Source organism: Falco peregrinus, chromosome 5 (assembly GCF_023634155.1).
Source record: "Falco peregrinus isolate bFalPer1 chromosome 5, bFalPer1.pri, whole genome shotgun sequence".
Classification (NCBI taxonomy): Eukaryota; Metazoa; Chordata; class Aves; order Falconiformes; family Falconidae; genus Falco; species Falco peregrinus.
This window is the reverse complement of record NC_073725.1, coordinates 36,516,835-36,534,073: the sequence shown is the minus strand read 5'-3', so window position 1 is coordinate 36,534,073 and position 17,239 is coordinate 36,516,835. Positions and strand designations below refer to the sequence as shown.

General features: G+C 37.1%; 1 protein-coding gene across 5 annotated transcripts in view; it reads left to right on the top strand.

Annotated features, from left to right (window-relative positions):
* GLCCI1 (glucocorticoid induced 1) overlaps nucleotides 1-15,485 on the top strand; it is a 58,354-nt gene extending 42,869 nt beyond the window's left edge. For 2 of the 5 annotated variants that reach the window (XM_055803391.1, XM_055803392.1), the window contains exons 6-8: nucleotides 5,383-5,593; nucleotides 11,302-11,422; nucleotides 12,494-15,485. In XM_055803391.1, coding sequence (XP_055659366.1) covers nucleotides 5,383-5,593; nucleotides 11,302-11,422; nucleotides 12,494-12,842 — 681 coding nt within the window. In that variant the 3' untranslated portion in view covers nucleotides 12,843-15,485. Of the gene's footprint in view, nucleotides 1-5,382; nucleotides 5,594-11,301; nucleotides 11,668-12,493 lie in introns of all 5 variants that reach the window. The other 3 variants (XM_055803393.1, XM_055803394.1, XR_008747133.1) reach the window with 2 other exon arrangements.
* Nucleotides 15,486-17,239: the final 1,754 nt, after the last annotated feature.

Below are 17,239 nucleotides of genomic sequence, written 5' to 3'. Positions count from 1 at the left end.
TTGATCTCATATAGCTTACTTAAGGAAGATCATAACAAGAGTAATTTACTCAATCTTACTGCTGGTGAACTTTCTCCTAATACAACAGTTTGGCCTGTTTTTAGCCAGGGGGAGCTGGTGCAGCTAGGTTAAAGGTTAGGAATTACTGAACAAAAGATAAATCATAGGAAACCAAAATTCTTAAGTTTCACTGTCAGTGAAACAATTTATTTTTCTTTCAATTTTCTGCCATTCTTACTTGCTGTAACGTTCTGTATTTTTAGAAAGTATTTTCAAATAGCAATCAAATGTGGGTGGTTGCTTTGGGTGATGTGTGAAGGATAAATTATTCTGTAGGCTTACTTGTAAGATTGGTGCGCATCTAGATTTTCAGCTGGTTTTAACTGTTTTAACCTGTTTCTTTTAACCTGTTTCCACCTTTACTTCACAGTTTTAACAGTGCATGTTCAAACCTTAATTTTCATAGGAATTTATATATCCAGCTGCATAAAATGCTTTGTTGCCCTATTGTGAATCTGTATTTGTTTGCCAGGAAAGATTTGGGGAATAACATACAACCTGCTAAAAACACCAAGAAGGAATATTACCTTTATTTTAGGTGCCACGTACTACTGAATTTTTTCACACACACCCATCCCCCCACCCATCACACACACCCCAGATTTAGGTGCTACATTAATAGCTTTCTAATTCCTTCCGTTTCATTTCGATAACCACGTTTGGGCTGTCCCAAGTAAAATAAAATGCATTTTATTTCTGTTAAAACTTTTAAGAATTTTAGTCTAGTGTTCTTGAATTTTTTTCTACTACTGTCTCATCTCTTCAGTATAAACTTGTGATTTTAATATTTTTTCTTTTAAAAAATGCTTCTTAGTTCATATATTGAAATCAGACTAGGTAGGACAAAAACAAGCTTAATATTAAAGCAGTTTTATGGATAGTTTTATGGCTATTACTTGAATTACTTTTTTAATTTAGCCTCCGGTTAAAATGGGTAACCAGTGAACCTTTTCTCCCAGTTTCATACTTCCTTGCTTAGTCTTCAGATACACAAATCTGTTTATTTTTTAGACTTGTTTTGGGGTTTTGTAGGGTATGATGTTACCATACTTTCTGTTTTCCCTTTTGCCGACTTGAAATTTTGTAATCCTACTTCTTAAAATACATATAAAGTGATTTGGAATATGTCTTCTGTCTTCTCTTGTACTGACTTAGTTCTGTTAGCAGTTTGAAACGTGCTTCTTTGCTGTTTTTTAATCATATTTTAATAGAAACTGTACTTACAAAAGTATTATTACTTATAAAAGTGAAAATAATTATTGTAGACATCAGTCTTGTTATTTTTGTGTTTCACAAAGATAGGTGATAATACGGTAATGTCATTATGTCATTAGCTTTTAATAATCTCATTGACCATAAAGTTTAGAGGGCTTGCATTGTAAGTGGTCAAAGCATTCCAAATACTAAATTCTTTTCAGTTTAGCCATGTTAAGTGTATATTCTTTCAGATCATTCATCTTGCTTAGTTAGCTGAAGGTGTTCTTTTTCTTTCATAAAACTAAGTTAAAGTCGGCTTTTTTTGAGTCACTTTCTTAATCACCTTTCTCCTCAGATTTATTAATAAGCTTTAATTCATCTTCTCATGCATTTATTCAAAGATCCTGGATATATTTTCCTTCCTGTTTTATAACTTGGTGACTAGTTTTCCAGGAAATTGTGACGGTATATCTCTGTTCCCACCAAAACGTGTAAACGAGAGTTTTTGTGAAGTTGTGACAGACTTCTGTTCTTTGTCCCGTTGTGACTCCACAACACAAATGTTGGAGACCGGTACGATAAGATGATGGACTTGTTGAGAGTGGGGGGTCGGAAGTGTTCCCCCTTACAGGGTGCATTGCGAAAATAATGGAAAGTGCCCTGTAGCAGGACACAGACACATGCATAAGTCTTGTAATAGGAAAAAAATATTACCAGAGCTATCTTTCAGGTACACAGAAGTAATTGGAAATGAAGCAATTTCGATGGACTGTCGCACAATATAAGTAAAACGATTAACATGTTTCGTGTTTTGATTTCTGATGCTTCTGGAAATAGCAATATGGTTTTATGTACCTATCAGAATACTTAATCCTGTAATAAATTAACTTCTTCTAATTTGCACATATGCAGAGGATCCTTACTTAAATCTTCATATCCTTCATCTGAAAAGTCTTGAGTTTTTTTCATAGTGTTCCTTCCAAGGATACATTACCGGTTTTTGCACTCGCACCTTACCTAATACGTTGATGACTTCACTGATGCTAAAAGAAAGAAGCACTTTCCTATATCTGCCTTTGTGTTCCAATCTAGAGAACAGTTTTTAAATCAAAAACATTGAATGTTTTGCTCTCAAGAAGTTGCCTCCGAAATAGATCTAAGGCTTGTGAAGAACAGATTATTTTTAAGGCTCCCATTAGTATATCACAGTATCGTTCCTGATGCTACTGAGTAGGGCGTTTTTGGTTTTTTTCCAGGAAAATACTGATGGTTAAAACAATGTGCTGAATTTTAACAGTGTATTGAGAGATGCATGTTGTTGTCAAATGGAGCATTTCCACACCATTGCAAGCATGTGAAGGCAGCATGTCCAAGAACACCCTGTCCTATAGGGGTTGGCAGTTGTCCTGTCAGAATACATCTGACATAAGGGTAGTACATGACTGGACACTTTTGCAAGAAAAAAAACCCCAACCCAAAACCAAACAAACCAAACCCCAGCAGATAGAATGCATTAATTTCTAGTTGTTTTCCATGCATCGAGTGTTGTGAAAACTAATTGCAGTTCCATCAAGTTAGCTACCCTATTTCTTATGTTGTAAGATTGTGAAGACTTAGTTTTTAGAATAGTTTAGGCATGTCTCTTGGAGAGTAACTTCTAGAGTATTTTTCAATGTTGATGAGGTTGAATACATAAAATTATTAAAAAGTGGAATACTTCTAGTTGATATTTTCCTGAAGTTTTTTGCACTTGTCAAAACTTGGATGCAGAACTAAGGGAAAGAAATTCAGAAGCACAGTAATCTGAAATATTTGCAGGCATTTTCTATGCCTTAAAAGTTACTTTACTTGGAAAGAGTGATAAATATTAACTTTTTCTAGTTGTGTGTATATTTAGAGGCATGTCTTAAAATACAGATAACTTTTTGTACCTCAAATTTTAATTCAGTGGAGGTTGAAATATGTGATTTGGTATATATGCTTCCTGACTACATAAGACTGTGTTGTTCTTCCAGGTGTGGAAGAACATCTGTGTCATCCTGAAGTCTTTAATTATGTGATCACTTACTGTTTTTTTCTCTCCCTGGAATCCTTCCTTTACCTGTTACATAGAGCTTAGTATATGCGCTTAATGAGCAGCTGTTGGTGTTTTTGTTTTCTCCTCATTAGATATGTGTCCTAATGCTCACTATTAAACCTTGCTTTGAAGTTAGAAATCTGAATTTCTTCCTGGGTTTTTGCTTCTATATAATAGGAGTCTTGAATTTTTGTTCTCTTTTTATCACACCTGTGTGAGAAGAAAGATGGTATTATCTACGCTTTATGGATGGAGAAACACAAATCCATCAGGCTTCTATAATGTGATTCTTCAGGTAGTTCAGGATACTGCATGCCATTTTAGGAGTTTAAAGTGCAGCTCCCATAGTCTCCTGCTGCATCTGTGAGTGTTGAAGACTTTTGCAAATCAGTCCTGTATAGACTGGACATCCAGAAAAGATACCATAAAAGAAAAGGTTGGTTCAAATGACTTCCTGTCATCTCACAGAATTTTTATGGCAGAGGTGGAAATAAAAATGCTGTTCTGCATAGCAGTTATTTTTTGGTTATGTTAATTATGAGACTGTTTTCTTTCTACAGCTTCAGTCTTGTTTTCTACCTCTGTGCTGTCTGTGTAACAAATGATAGAATGCTTCACCTCTATCTTGTGCATTGAATGAGTCATGGCCTGTTGAGGGTGGTGGGAATAGCAACATGTAGTCATGTTGTAACACATATACAGTGTGAAGGAGCTGTTGGAACAGACCGCACAGCCGTGTCCAAACTTTTCAGCATTTGATGTAGCAACTGTAATGTTCTCTTTATAGTGTGTTTCTTTGCTCTTAATTGAAATGTGAAATGGTATTAACTGGCTCATAAGAGAAGGATCTTCCAGCTCTGCTATGTCTGCCTCTTTGTGTAATATGTGGTGGTTTTCTGGATAGATTATTGCTGAAAAGAGACGAATGTGATACTTGGCCAATAAGTTTCATGTCCTCATTGCTAGCGAAAGTGTTGGGTTGCGTTTTAGGCTCTGGAACAATAACTGTTATAGTTTTTGAGTATACGGAGAAGAGGAAAGCAATAGAATAAAAACGTTCTTTTGAAGTGAGAAGGAAAAACGTTTTTTCTTGTAGCTAGATCATTTGGGTTGTTCTCTATGACTTGGATACAGTCCTCACCGAAATGAGGATAAATTATATTTAAATCTTGCAGGCGTTTTTTCCCCTTCTCTTTTAAGCAAAATGGTAATTCTCATTTGATTTCTTACATTTAAAGCAGCACTGTATTTAGGATAAAACTGGTTTTCCACTGGTAAGGACAAGTAAGTAGAACGTGCCAATCCACTCCTGTGAACATGTCTACACAGTATATTGCAGAACGGGATGCAAGATCACCCTGGCCAGTGCCAACTGGGCTGATAGGAGCAGGCAGTGCTTACTAGCTCTGGTTCAAGACAAAGCTTGTGAACCTTGTGTAAGCCTGTGCATCATCTACTTAGTTGCCATTTTGTCAGAAGTCACCTATAGAAGTGAAGGATGGAATGTAGAGGTGTGTCAGAGAATTATGACTTACTAGCAAAACTTGGATGGCTTCATTTATAGTTGTAATTCATTTGGTTGTTATGGCAATAGTATGCAACTGTATTTGACATTTTCTACTTTCCCTTCTATCCAAATATGATCTCTGTCAGGGTACCTGTTTTTCTTTCATAACAATGGTGACCTTTATTGAAAATTGTATTACTAAGTGTAATTAGAGATCTGTTTATTTGAAAGGTTTGGGTTTTTAAACTGTCATTAAAAATATAAAAACATAACACTAGCACATGTGTTCTGAGGTTAACTTTGCATTAAGAGTATATAGTTGGCTTGGAACATCCGTACATTGTCCCAGCATTCAGCACAATTAATGTTGTGTCCATTGTCCATTGCATTATTAACTTCTGTCAATTTTTTTCTTTCCAAAATTGCTCGTTTTGTGTCCTTAAGGCTTTGCCTCGTTACTGTAGTTAGGAGAGCTGCAGGCTGACACCGCTTAGGAATTTGATCTTCCCTCTGTAACCTGAATTGCCTGTTTCTCTTGCAGCCTTTGGATATCCCCGATGGTCGAAGGGCCCCACTACCTGCTCACTATCGTAGTAGTAGTACACGAAGCATTGACACTCAGACTCCGTCTGTCCAGGAGCGCAGCAGCAGCTGCAGCAGTCATTCACCGTGTGTGTCTCCCTTTTGCCCTCCTGAATCTCAGGATGGGAGTCCTTGCTCAACAGAAGATTTACTCTATGACCGTGATAAAGGTGAGAGTAGAATGGCCCACCTTTACCTATGGGAGGCATGTGATGTCCTGCTTTTACAACTACCTTCATTTTACTCATTACATCAGTTTTTGGTTTTATTTGATGATTGTGGGAGGGATTGAGGATTTATCTTAAAATTGGTTTTGTTTGTTTACATATCTTTTTCCCTCTTGTTTGTGAAACTTCACAAACATCTTCCATAAATATGTCAGAGGAGCACAGCAAACAGTCTTAACTATTTATGAAGATTCTAATGTGAAGAATTCAGACTGTAATATGTTTGTGTTTAAAAAAAGGTTTCAAGAAAGTTTGTGGTAGACTATATATTCATCATGGGTGAGTTACTTGCTGATCAAAATGGTGATGCTGAAGTTTTGGACTGCTTTTAAAAGTGCTTCTGAATTCTTACGTTCCTCTTGAAGCTATTTGGTGAGGAGCCTCATATCTGAGTTTGAACAATCTGATGGAAAGTAATTACTTCTCTGTGTATGGTGCATAACAACCCAAAATTTCTGAATAATTTATATGTTTATATGTCAATATCCTTCATTTTTTTCAAAGTCTGTAAAATGTCATTTGGTTTTGTAGAGGGAGTAAACTGGAGTTTCAGTAATTAGGAGTTACTGACAGAACATGTAGTATGAAAATACAGGCACCAGTGTAAAAACATTTTTACACTGGTTTTTTGAACAACTGTTTGCTAATGAAATTACTCTTGGGCTTCTGGTCAGCTAGCTGGAAACACGGACTTTGGTTGGGAGGGATGCAGTGTTTGGGGAAAACATGCAAGCTAAGCATAGTGAGTTTCACAGAGGAAGTGAAAACTCAAGATGCATTGTAGATTTACCAAGCTAAAGACAGCAGTATTTTGAGGTCATAAGTAAGCTCAAGCTTTTTCTGCAAATATTTTCTGTTTAATAATTCTTAAAGTAATTTGGGAATAAGATTAGGGAAAGGTAGCAGGAGAAATAATAGCTTTTCTTGGTTTCTGAAAAGTATTGCTTTCCCATCTTGGATTTAAAAGGAAGTAGTGGAAATCAAATCCACCTGCCCAGATCCTGAATGGGGGGGTGGCTGTGTGCACGTGTATAAATTAATCACATCAAAGTCTTAGCTCAACATGATAGTTGGCCGTGCTCCAAATATAACAGAGATATTAGCTTCCCCACCCTTTTTCTTTCTTATAGTATGCATGTGAATTGTAATGTGTTGTCAACACTGAATCACTAGAGACACATCCACTAAAGTATTAGCACACAAGGAAACATCGTGACAGGTAAATTTGTTCATATATGTCCTGATAATAAATATGAGTTAAAAAGCAAGGGAATTAAAAGAATAATTCCTTTTGCAGTTACTACTCAGTTATCACAGTAATTGGAATTTTCAGTGATACTTTATTGGCAGTAGTAAGTGAAGACAACAGTGTATCTAATCTTCTTAATGCTTTTCAAGGGTTTTTATCTCCTGCCTTGGATATCTTGAACAGCTAATTGGAGTAAAATTTACTGCTGAACTTTACAATGAGTAGATACTTATTTGTGGATTTTGGTTTTAAGACTGGCTTTAATGCTAGGTTTATATCAAAAGTCCACTGTAGCAGTAGTGTATAGTGATGGTGATAGACAGCCAGCTTTGTAAAGCTAATGTAATGGCATTTTTAAATTAAAGTAAGGTACTTAATACTGTGCTTACAAAAAATAAAAGCTTTAACTTCTCATCAAAACTTTGTTCTTTAAGGGCAAGATAGAAACTAGAAAAATGTGTAGTGATTTTTCCAAGGCAAAGTAATTTGTTTAGAGGTTGTAAAAGTAAAGTCAGAAAGGTGCCTTTTATTCTCAGATCATTAAGATCCCACAGGCTAGTTCTTCTGAATAAGAATGAACTTCAAAATAGGTAAATCATAGGTAAATGAGGGATACAAGCAGAAATTATAAAAGAATAACAAGTTTTGAGAGACAATTTATTAACATCTGTTGTGGATGTTAACTGCTTTATGAAACAAAACTCAGACAGTTTTTTGCACCTTCATTTTAAACGTTTTTGTTCTGCTGGAATAAAACTGTCATGAGTTTGCTGAGAGGCCTGTTAAGTTTTGAAAAGTGCATTGTATAACCAAATGTAGACATTTTAAACCTAACATATTTTTCTGTAACTTTTCTCAAGTTGAGGTTTTACTTCCCTCTCTACGGGAATAATTTGCCTTTACCATTACAAAATATAATTACCAGCTTTATGAATGCTCCTGAGTGTGTAGCTAAATAGGAAAGAAAGGTTAGTAGTTTGACTGAGAGACATGAGCAGTGAGAGGAGCCAGCACTTTGTATAGACACAGCACTGCTTTACATTTCTAAAGCATCTTTTATTTCTTGTGCAAAGCTCTGCTTTGGCCTGAGGCCCTCACAGCTGCTCTTTGGACTGTATCAGCTGTTTGGTTTACATTTCTGCAAGAAGCTGCTAAATCTATTGAATTTTTCAAAAGATAGTGAAAGCTAAATTTCAGAAAAGGCCCACAATACTTCTCCAAATGGAGCAGTAGCAGTAAATGGTATTGATTGGAGCAGGGAGGGAAGGGTGGGAGAGAAGGTATTTTAATGGCATCTGGCTTTACGATTTTGTTTTCAAATATCAGCCTATTGCAAGGCAAGTGACTGCCTTGCTGCATTAAAGCTACCAGTTTCACTAGGTTTGTTTTATGATACTGTGGTCCATGAGAATACAATTTAGTGTGCTACACAGGAGACTTAGCAGCCCTGGCAGAGGTAAAGTTCAAAGGCAAAAATGGGCGGGGGTGGTGGGGTGGTGGTGTACAAAAATAGATAGTGTAACCTGCTTTCTGGGATTTTGATTTAGGTGCTTTTGTGTAGCACTGAGTATTCCCGCTGCTGCTAGCAGGCTGTTACAAGCAAAATGTTCATGAATTAAAGATACTTTTTAACTTCTGGGCATCTGATTCATAGTTTTTAAAATGAAAGTTGTGTGTGAAGTCTGTGGATAGTCTTAAGAAGCAAAGGTGGTTTTGAACCTATCAAAACAAATCCCAAGGCTCGCTGGCAAAGTTTCTTGTTTCCTTTAAGTTTTGTCACTCAAAAAATTGTTTTACGGGTTCTTTTTTAGTTTGCCTCCTTTTGTGCTGTAATATATGCAAGCTAGAATTTGAGATATTAAGTCTTCTGGTTAAAATAGTATTTTTAATGTTTAATTACAGTCTTAAACATTTTCTAGATAACAGAATATATCCATTTTGAACATTTATGTTTACAAATTCTGTGTAATAAGGCTCCATATTGTCTGCTCTGCGGTTATGGTAACAAAACTCACTTTAAAGGTTACATCTGTTAATCTTCAATCATTGTCGTCTTAATGAAAGTTGATTAGTTAGCTGGTACGGGCCAGCAGTGCACACCCTGCTGGTGGGAGCAAGATTCAGATGTGTCCTGTGCCGTGAAGGCACATGCATTGATTGCAGCCTTGCAGACAGTAAAAAAAAATGTGTAAGTAGTACAGCTTGAGAACACAACATTTGCAGTGCCATGAAGGATTGCTAACGTGACAGTTTAGCACTTACGAACTTACAAGATACACTGGCTTAAGCTCTAATATCCATCTCTTGCCACTTTAACTCATAGCCTATTTTCCCAGTGCACTTCTGTTCCTGCACTGCTGCTGTAGGTGTAGAACCAACACCAAGCTCGTACATGCGAGCCTGCTAATAACCACATGTGTTTTTCAAACAGTAATGTGTGTATTTGGCCAAAATGAAAAGCTAACAACTTAGTAAGCTTTAAAAGCAGGGAGGGCAGAGGGAGAAACAGCATGGTTAAGTTATACAATGTCATGTCTTTTACTTGTTTAACAGCTGTCTTATATAGAAAGTTTCAGCCAGCCAGGGCTAAATAAACCAAAAACTTGATTGAAAACTGAACTGGCTAGACAAGACTCTAAATCTTCCAAGAACTGACTTAAATTTGAATTCCATTTGATTCTTTCCTTGGATGTACTTCCACAGTTTCCCACTGTTTGGTGGAATGAACAGTAGCACATTTGTGTCTCAATTTTTTTAAATAGAAACTTGGATCTTCAATTTTAAATATTAGAAGGAGGAAACAAACTGTCTGGGTTCTGTTAATGATTTCTGTGTTTGGAATGAGCTGTGTGGGCCAACAGTGGAAAGATGCCAACCGGACCATCATGCTCCCAGCTTGGCAGATACCTGTATTGTCTCCAAGCTTTTTCTGCCTTCGTACAGTTAACACCTAAAATTCTGTAAATAGAAGTTCTGTGTTCGCTCTGCAGCAGGAATGAACTGAATAATCAATATGCTACCGAGGTTTGCTTCAACTGGGCTTTTTTCTGGTATCTTTCATAGTAAATCTTCAGAGGGAAGTGTGCCGTTTGAGTTGATTTGTGTCTTGTAAGAGTAAGCAGAGATGTTTCAAAACCTCTAATGATTAGCCTTTGTATTTGAGTCATGGTTCTACAAAAGTTTATGTAGTTACTCTTTGTCAGCTGTTAAAGACAACTGTATATGCTTCAGTGATTCATAGTGCTTGAAGCTTTGGTTGCTTCATGGCACACATGAACAACAGCAGAATAAGCAAAGGTACCTGAGTTAAAAATGGTAAGGTACCCCACATTGGTGGAAAGACTCAAAAGGAGCTAAAGCAAGAGCAGTTATTTTTCTCCAAATAAGGTGTGTTTGTAAGTTGAGGGATCCTCTCAGGGAATTAGGGAGCCACTAATACTAGCCTGAAATAGATGTTGCTCTTTGAAAAAGGTAGAAGCCACTGCAGAAAGCTAATTTTCTGTGAGTAGTTATTTGCGTACCTACTTTATTTCCTTAATGCATTGAATATCATGTTGTCAAGATGAGTGTTTAAAATGAATCCTTTCATAGTCTTAATTTTTCAAACTTTCGTGCAGTTGAGCCTTCTCTCGTTTATTTTCTGAGAAGTACAAAGAAATCTGCCTATTGCCTTGTGTCCTAGATCTTCACACCTTTACTTCTAAGTGTGTCTAGTAAAATAGACACAGACAGCTGGCATTACAAAGAATACCTGTGTCATACAGTTGGTAGTGATGGGAGAATTGAATTGTGAAAGTTTTATTTTGGATGCTAAAACAGCTTCACAATTGTGAATCAAATAAGATAGGACACTGTAATGATGCGGTATCGGTACTTGCGTTGCAAAGAAACAAAGCGTGTTTGTAACTTCTGAACTATTCATGAGACTAATGAGGTCAATATTCCAGTGAAGAATTACATTTTAAAATAAGATACGTGCTGTATACACACGTTTTCAATAACTGTGTTTATACAGTGAGAAAGGTGTGTTATCATTACCACTCATAATTCTTCTGCATGTATTATGCATATTACCTTGTTCATTTATGGTTTTTGAAATACATAATATGGAACGTATTTGTTTCCAGGATGACAGCTCTGCTTTGTTCCGATTGCAGTGTTCTGGATAAAAATATCCTTCTGTTATGTGTTGTTATATGATAGATTACTGCTGCACTGAAGCTTTATTCAGAATAAATGTGCTATACAAGGCTGTTAGAAATAGCCTGCAATAAAGGAAGCATTGTAGTAGAAGCAAACCGGCATAGTGGCTAAATTGTGAAAAAAGGCATCTTGTTTGGAAATCGAATTTAATTACAAAGCACTCTCAATCTCTAGTAATATAACTGCTTTAAATTTTCAGACAGTGGGAGTAGCTCACCGTTGCCCAAGTATGCCTCATCTCCCAAACCAAACAACAGCTACATGTTCAAACGAGAGCCCCCAGAGGGATGTGAGCGAGTGAAGGTCTTTGAGGAAATGTCGTAAGTAATGCCTTTTGTATCAGCTGGTATCTGCAAAGCAGTAAACCTGTTTACTGAGCCTATTCAACTGCAGATGAATAAACTATTCCAGCTGATGAGTTTTTCAGGAGCAAACTATTCTTAGAGTTTGTACAGAAGAGAGGTTGAAGTGTTCACGTTGGTTTGAAGAGGAAATGGAGTCTTTTATGCTTGAACTCTTTTTGTGCATTTATAAAGGGCAGTAAAAATCCAAGCAGAAAAGAAAGGTACCTTTAATTTCCTAAGAATTTATAAACCTCTTTCCATATTTTTTTTATTAACTTTTAAAATGTTCATGGCTTAAAGCAAAAACTCTCCTTGTCATAATTGTTTATCTCTTTGAAGCATAGGTTACAGTTTAATATGAATGAAACATACAAAATAAAATGAAGCATATGTAAAGTGTTTGTAGACAGTAGTATACTTATGGCATAGACTTTGCTCAATATTTTTGCTGAGCAACAAATCGGAAATTAAACTCCTGGACATTATGTCTTTTTCCCCTAGACTCAGCAGTATTTGAGCACATGCTGTCGAGGTTGCATGCTTAGCTCCTGTGGATGAAAGAATTAAGGAGGGGACATTTCTTGCTCTTAACAATATTCATTGCCTGCTGGATGGTGAAGGGAGCAATGCTGGGTTGTGGAGGAAGCCTCCAGACAAATTACAGAATATGTGAAAGGAGAGGTCTATTTCATGGAGGTTTTCAAAGGGATTTAATGTGACTAAATGTGTTGTTTCTGCAGTGTTTTTATTAAAGAAGAATTTGTGCCATTCTAAATTACCGCAGCATTTTTTCATGTGCATATGAACTACAGATTTTTCTTGCTGGAAGTTGCATGTTGATCCAGTAATTATCAAATCATAATGTGATGGTACTATTTTTAATGCTGTGGATCAGTTAGCTGACTACCAATATGGAAGATGTTTGCCCCTCTGTCCAATTAATCCCATTCCTTGTCATTCACATTTTAGCAACGTGTAGAACCACAAAGTTCACGACATATAAAACATCTTGGTTGGCCAGGTATATAATCTTTTTTCTTGTTGTAGGTCTCGTCAGCCTGTCTCAGCCCCTCTCTTTTCATGTCCTGACAAAAACAAGGTTAATTTCATCCCAACTGGATCAGCTTTCTGTCCTGTAAAACTTCTGGGCCCCCTCCTTCCCGCTTCAGACCTTACGCTGAAGAACTCTCCAAACTCTAGTCAAAGCACAGCTTTGAGCACCCTGACTGTTGAGCAGCTTTCGTCTCGGATCTCTTTCTCATCTCTGTCAGATGACACCAGCACAATGGACTCTACAGAGGTCCCAGTACAGCAACCGTCCCAACAGCAGCAGCCGCTTTTGCAAGAAATTCAGACTGAAGACCATTCCTCTCCTCAGAGCTACGTGTTAATCTAGACCCAGGTGGAGCGGGCCTCTGCCCTTGAAACAAGGATTGAGGAGATAATCATTCAGATACATCTGCATGAGGTGGCAACCTTTCAGAACAACACAGAATACTTAGCAGCATTCAGAAAAAATCTCAACGCTGTTCTTGACAGGGACCGAATTCATATTCAGCATTTTTTGTGAGAAAGCAGTAATGCCTGCAGAATCCGTATATCATTAAGCGTTTTAAGTGGAGACTATGCATTTCATAGTATGTTTGACCAGATTAGTACCGTGTCCTGTGTTCTGTTTCAAATTCTACAGTATGAATAAGCTCTATATATATATATAAAAAAAAAAAGTTGCCTGTCTGAATAGAAAATGTCTTGCTGTGTTGTGTCCTATGGAAAATACTGTACTTCAGGATTATGTTTACAATTGATCCAGGTGTTTATGTTTCTAACTTCTGTAATACACACAATGCAAAAAAAAAAAAAAAAAAAATGGCCACAACAGTTGCACAGTGCCCACCCTATGGCCTAGCTTCAGGTACTTCTCTTGAAGTGTAAACTCAGGTAACTTGGAATGTATATCATATTGGGATATAAAATATTTTACAGCTACAAAGCTAAAGAGGGAACATCACTCTTTTGCCTTTATTTTATGCATTAATATTTCCTCATTACATTCCACTTTCTTGGAATAAGTGCATTCAGATCCAGGTGAACGATGACCCTGGACATGGGTGAACATGAGGAGAACCAGCAAATCTGTGATGTATATCACTTTTTCATGTGCTTACAAGTAAAACAACTGTTGCATTTACTGTCATTTCAATATATGTAAAAATGTGGCATTTAAAGGTTTCAGGTGTTGCTCAGTTAATGACTGTTAAACTGTTGCAAATAAAGTGTTCAGTACTAGGCTGTACATGAGAAACATTCCACATTGTGTGCGAGAGGATTTTGAAAGACAAGAATGTTTTTGTTCAAGAACAGAAATTCTTTCAGGTTTCACAGGGGGTGACGGGGATTTCCTCTCATGTTGTTGTTGGCAGTTAAGGATGTGAAATGCTACTGTTACCGTCTAAAAGTCAAATTAATGTTTAGTTTCTCTTTTGGAAATACTCATTCATTTGCTGGTTGGAAGTAGGTTTTCAGATTTTGTCAAGCAGTGTTAGATGAGCAGCGTTTTATTTATGTAGTGAGTAATTGTGTTTGGATTAAAGTCCAGAAGTAGCAAGTGGGTGTTCTAAGAGGGGTGGGGAAGACAATAGGTTTTAAGTTTATGTTACTTAATCAAAGCTTCGCCCATAACTTCCAGTTAAACTTGTGTGTGTAAAAGTGTGTTTCCCCCCTCAAGTGTGAATTAAAAAAAAATCCTTGTAAAATAATCCTGGTTTTGCAGGCAGGACACTTTCTCAAAATAGTACATGGCAAGAACGGGTTAGTGATGCTCTTCTGTTGTACTGGAACAAGAGGAGCATTGCTTTCAGAGGTAATTTCCTGTGATACAAAGAGGACCCCAAAGGCAAAATAAACTTGATGTTCTTGCTCCATTGCTTTCAGCTCAGTGGAACTACATTTATGCTGTCTGCTCCTAAGAGAATAAGGTTCACCTTTTCCAGGAACTGAAGGGATTAGTAGCCTGCAGCTACTGAGCATTTAAACTTGCTCCATTATGGTTTTTTCCTCTGCTGAAGATGAGATTGGAGGGGGGTGGGAGTGAGCCACCAATAACTACTCACTAAATGTGTGCTTTCTTTGGAGATAAAACATTGTTTCCTTTTTATTACTGTGTTTTTGTTAATACTATCTTACAAGGTGGAATCTGCAGCCTATAAAACAGTCACTGTTTTTTGACTCCCCTTGCAGAAAATAGAGGAGGGAGAGGTCTGTCTCTAACCATTTTCATGTGAAAAACCTTCCTGAAACACAACAGCCATCTTTAACCCTACTAATCTCAGGCCTAGGTGAAAACACTATATATTTTATAGACTGAAGATAAAAGGGGAGAAAATACTCGTGATGTTAAGTATTGATTCCTTTTAATATTTTTCTTTCTAGATTAACACTGCAGTATGATGATCTTTTTATGCTCTAGTTATGTCCAGATAAGAAATCGTAGTCTCGGTTGTTGGTGTTAGGTTACCAGGGATATGATGAGTGGTTTTTAGATCAGTGATGAGGTCTGTACAATATTTGCAATGCCATTATGTGTTCTTTTTTTTCCACGAGAAACTAAATATTAATTAAATTGCACATTTGTTCTTGGCAGATTTGGAGGTTTTGAACCAAATGTGTTAAAGCTAATGCTTTGCCATGTAAATTTCCCAGCAGTTGTTTATCTCAATTGTATTCTACATCCAGCTGTAGAAATTTGTCAAATATTGTTTAAAGTTTTGTACATAGTTGTACTGTTATTTCTAGCCACTGTGCTGAACAGTATTCAAGTTATCACACAATATTGCTTTACACAAGGAAATGTGTGGCTTTTGTTTTGTATTTTTTTCAGTATAGAAGTTCCTGTGTCTTATTTAAATAAAAATTATAGTTAAAAAAAGAAGTGGTGGAGACAACACACAAAAGTTCATTTATTTGGGTTGGAAACTGTATGAAACATTATAGAATGAGATTAAAGGTTAATATTACTCCAAGTTTACATCTAGAATAATGTCAACCATGTTTCTTTATGACTAGTGTGCCATGTCTTCTAGAATATGTTAATCTCTTATCTTTTTTTTTTTTTTTGCATAACACTGTTCTAGGAAGGGGAAAATGTCTAAAAATAGCTGAATGCTTAAATATGCTTAAAAATAACATATTTTATTTCTGCATATAATACGGCTTTTCTTTCTGCAGAGCATAGAAAAAATATCAGTTAAGTGTTATTGGAAACTGTGTATCTGCTGCTATGTTTGTGGTATGGCTAATTTCAAGTTATCTGTTGAAAATTATGAAAGCCATTAGATGTTTCACTGTGTGAAACTAAACTAAACCCCTAAAGGATGTGGTATAAATCTACTGACAGTTTTGGTTTCATGTTGTTTTGTGTGAGTCAAATGATTGTCATTTGACTTGCAGAATAATTCTTTCCAGATGGGGGGTGAGGAGGAGGGAGGAAGAAAGAATAATAATATTTAAATACATGTAAATCCTCCAAAGTCAGTGTTTACCGAAGCACTATGGCAATAACCATCAAGAATGGTTTAATGCTCATTATCAGTAAGTGGAAATGTAAGTTTTCAACTTCCCATGGGTTACAGGGTTTCAGTATAACTACGTTAAAAATATTAACTGAAAGTCTGGACCCTCAAAGGCCATAGTTATCCCACCTTGCTATGAAGATGCTTCATGTTCTTCGGTCAGAAACTGCTTGGTTTCTGCCAATTCATCATCAGCTTGCAGGACTTGCTAGGAGAAACTTTGTGACTGCCTTGTCCTCTAAAAGGATTTGGCTGCAGCAGTTTCAGGCTGCCCTTGCAGGGGAGGGCATCTTCTCCTCAAGTATTACTTTGACAAAAGTACGTGGTTTGTCCTGAATCGACACATTGCAACTTGCACCACGGGTAACTTCTTTGCCACCCAGGTGCACCTAGGCCTTGCGTGGATATTACGGTTGCGGTAACGTGCCGCTTCTGCATAAGCCGCATTTGGAAGTTGTGTGCTTGTGTAATTCACTGCGTATGTCTTCCTCAAAGCCAAGACAAGCAGTCTGAAATGTGCCGAGAGTATGAAATGAGATACTAATGAAGTTATTTTGCCTTGTGTCCCTGCTTCATGACTAAAAGATCTTCCTTGACTTGAACATTTTATTTTCTAGTAATTCATGGCTCTGGAAGGACTCTGAAGAGACTGGAGGGCTGTGTAAGGGGAGCTCTTGGCTACCTATGCAGGGGGTAGAGGGCAACAGATAGTGACCTGCTTCTTTTAGGAAGGAGGATACGGTCAGGGAAATGATCCATGGCTTCCTGACAGACCAGCTCTTGGGAAGGGCCAGATACTGGCCCGAGGGTAGAGTCTCAGTAGCTTTATAGTATTCAAATGTAACCCTGGACTAATGCAAAATAAACACAAGACATTGAATGGATTAGAGATGTTGACTGACATCACAGTTGCAAGCAAAGACCACTGGGGCTTAGCAAACTAGCTCCTGGCCTGACTCTGTGGTAATGGATTGATACCTTCATCTGTTACTTGAGGTAAAATCCAAGCAGCTTGAAGATGACAGATGACTAGTAGAAGTATAAATCAATTACTGTTGTAAAACAGCCTGGCATGCTTTGCAAAATATAGCCATGCAAACACAAATCTGAAGCTACAGAATTGGGAGGGAGTAACCATAGTTCATACAGTGTGTTGCCAGAAACTAAACGCAGGGAAGGAGTGCAAGTTGGGAAAGTACACCTGTTACTGGGTTGTACATGT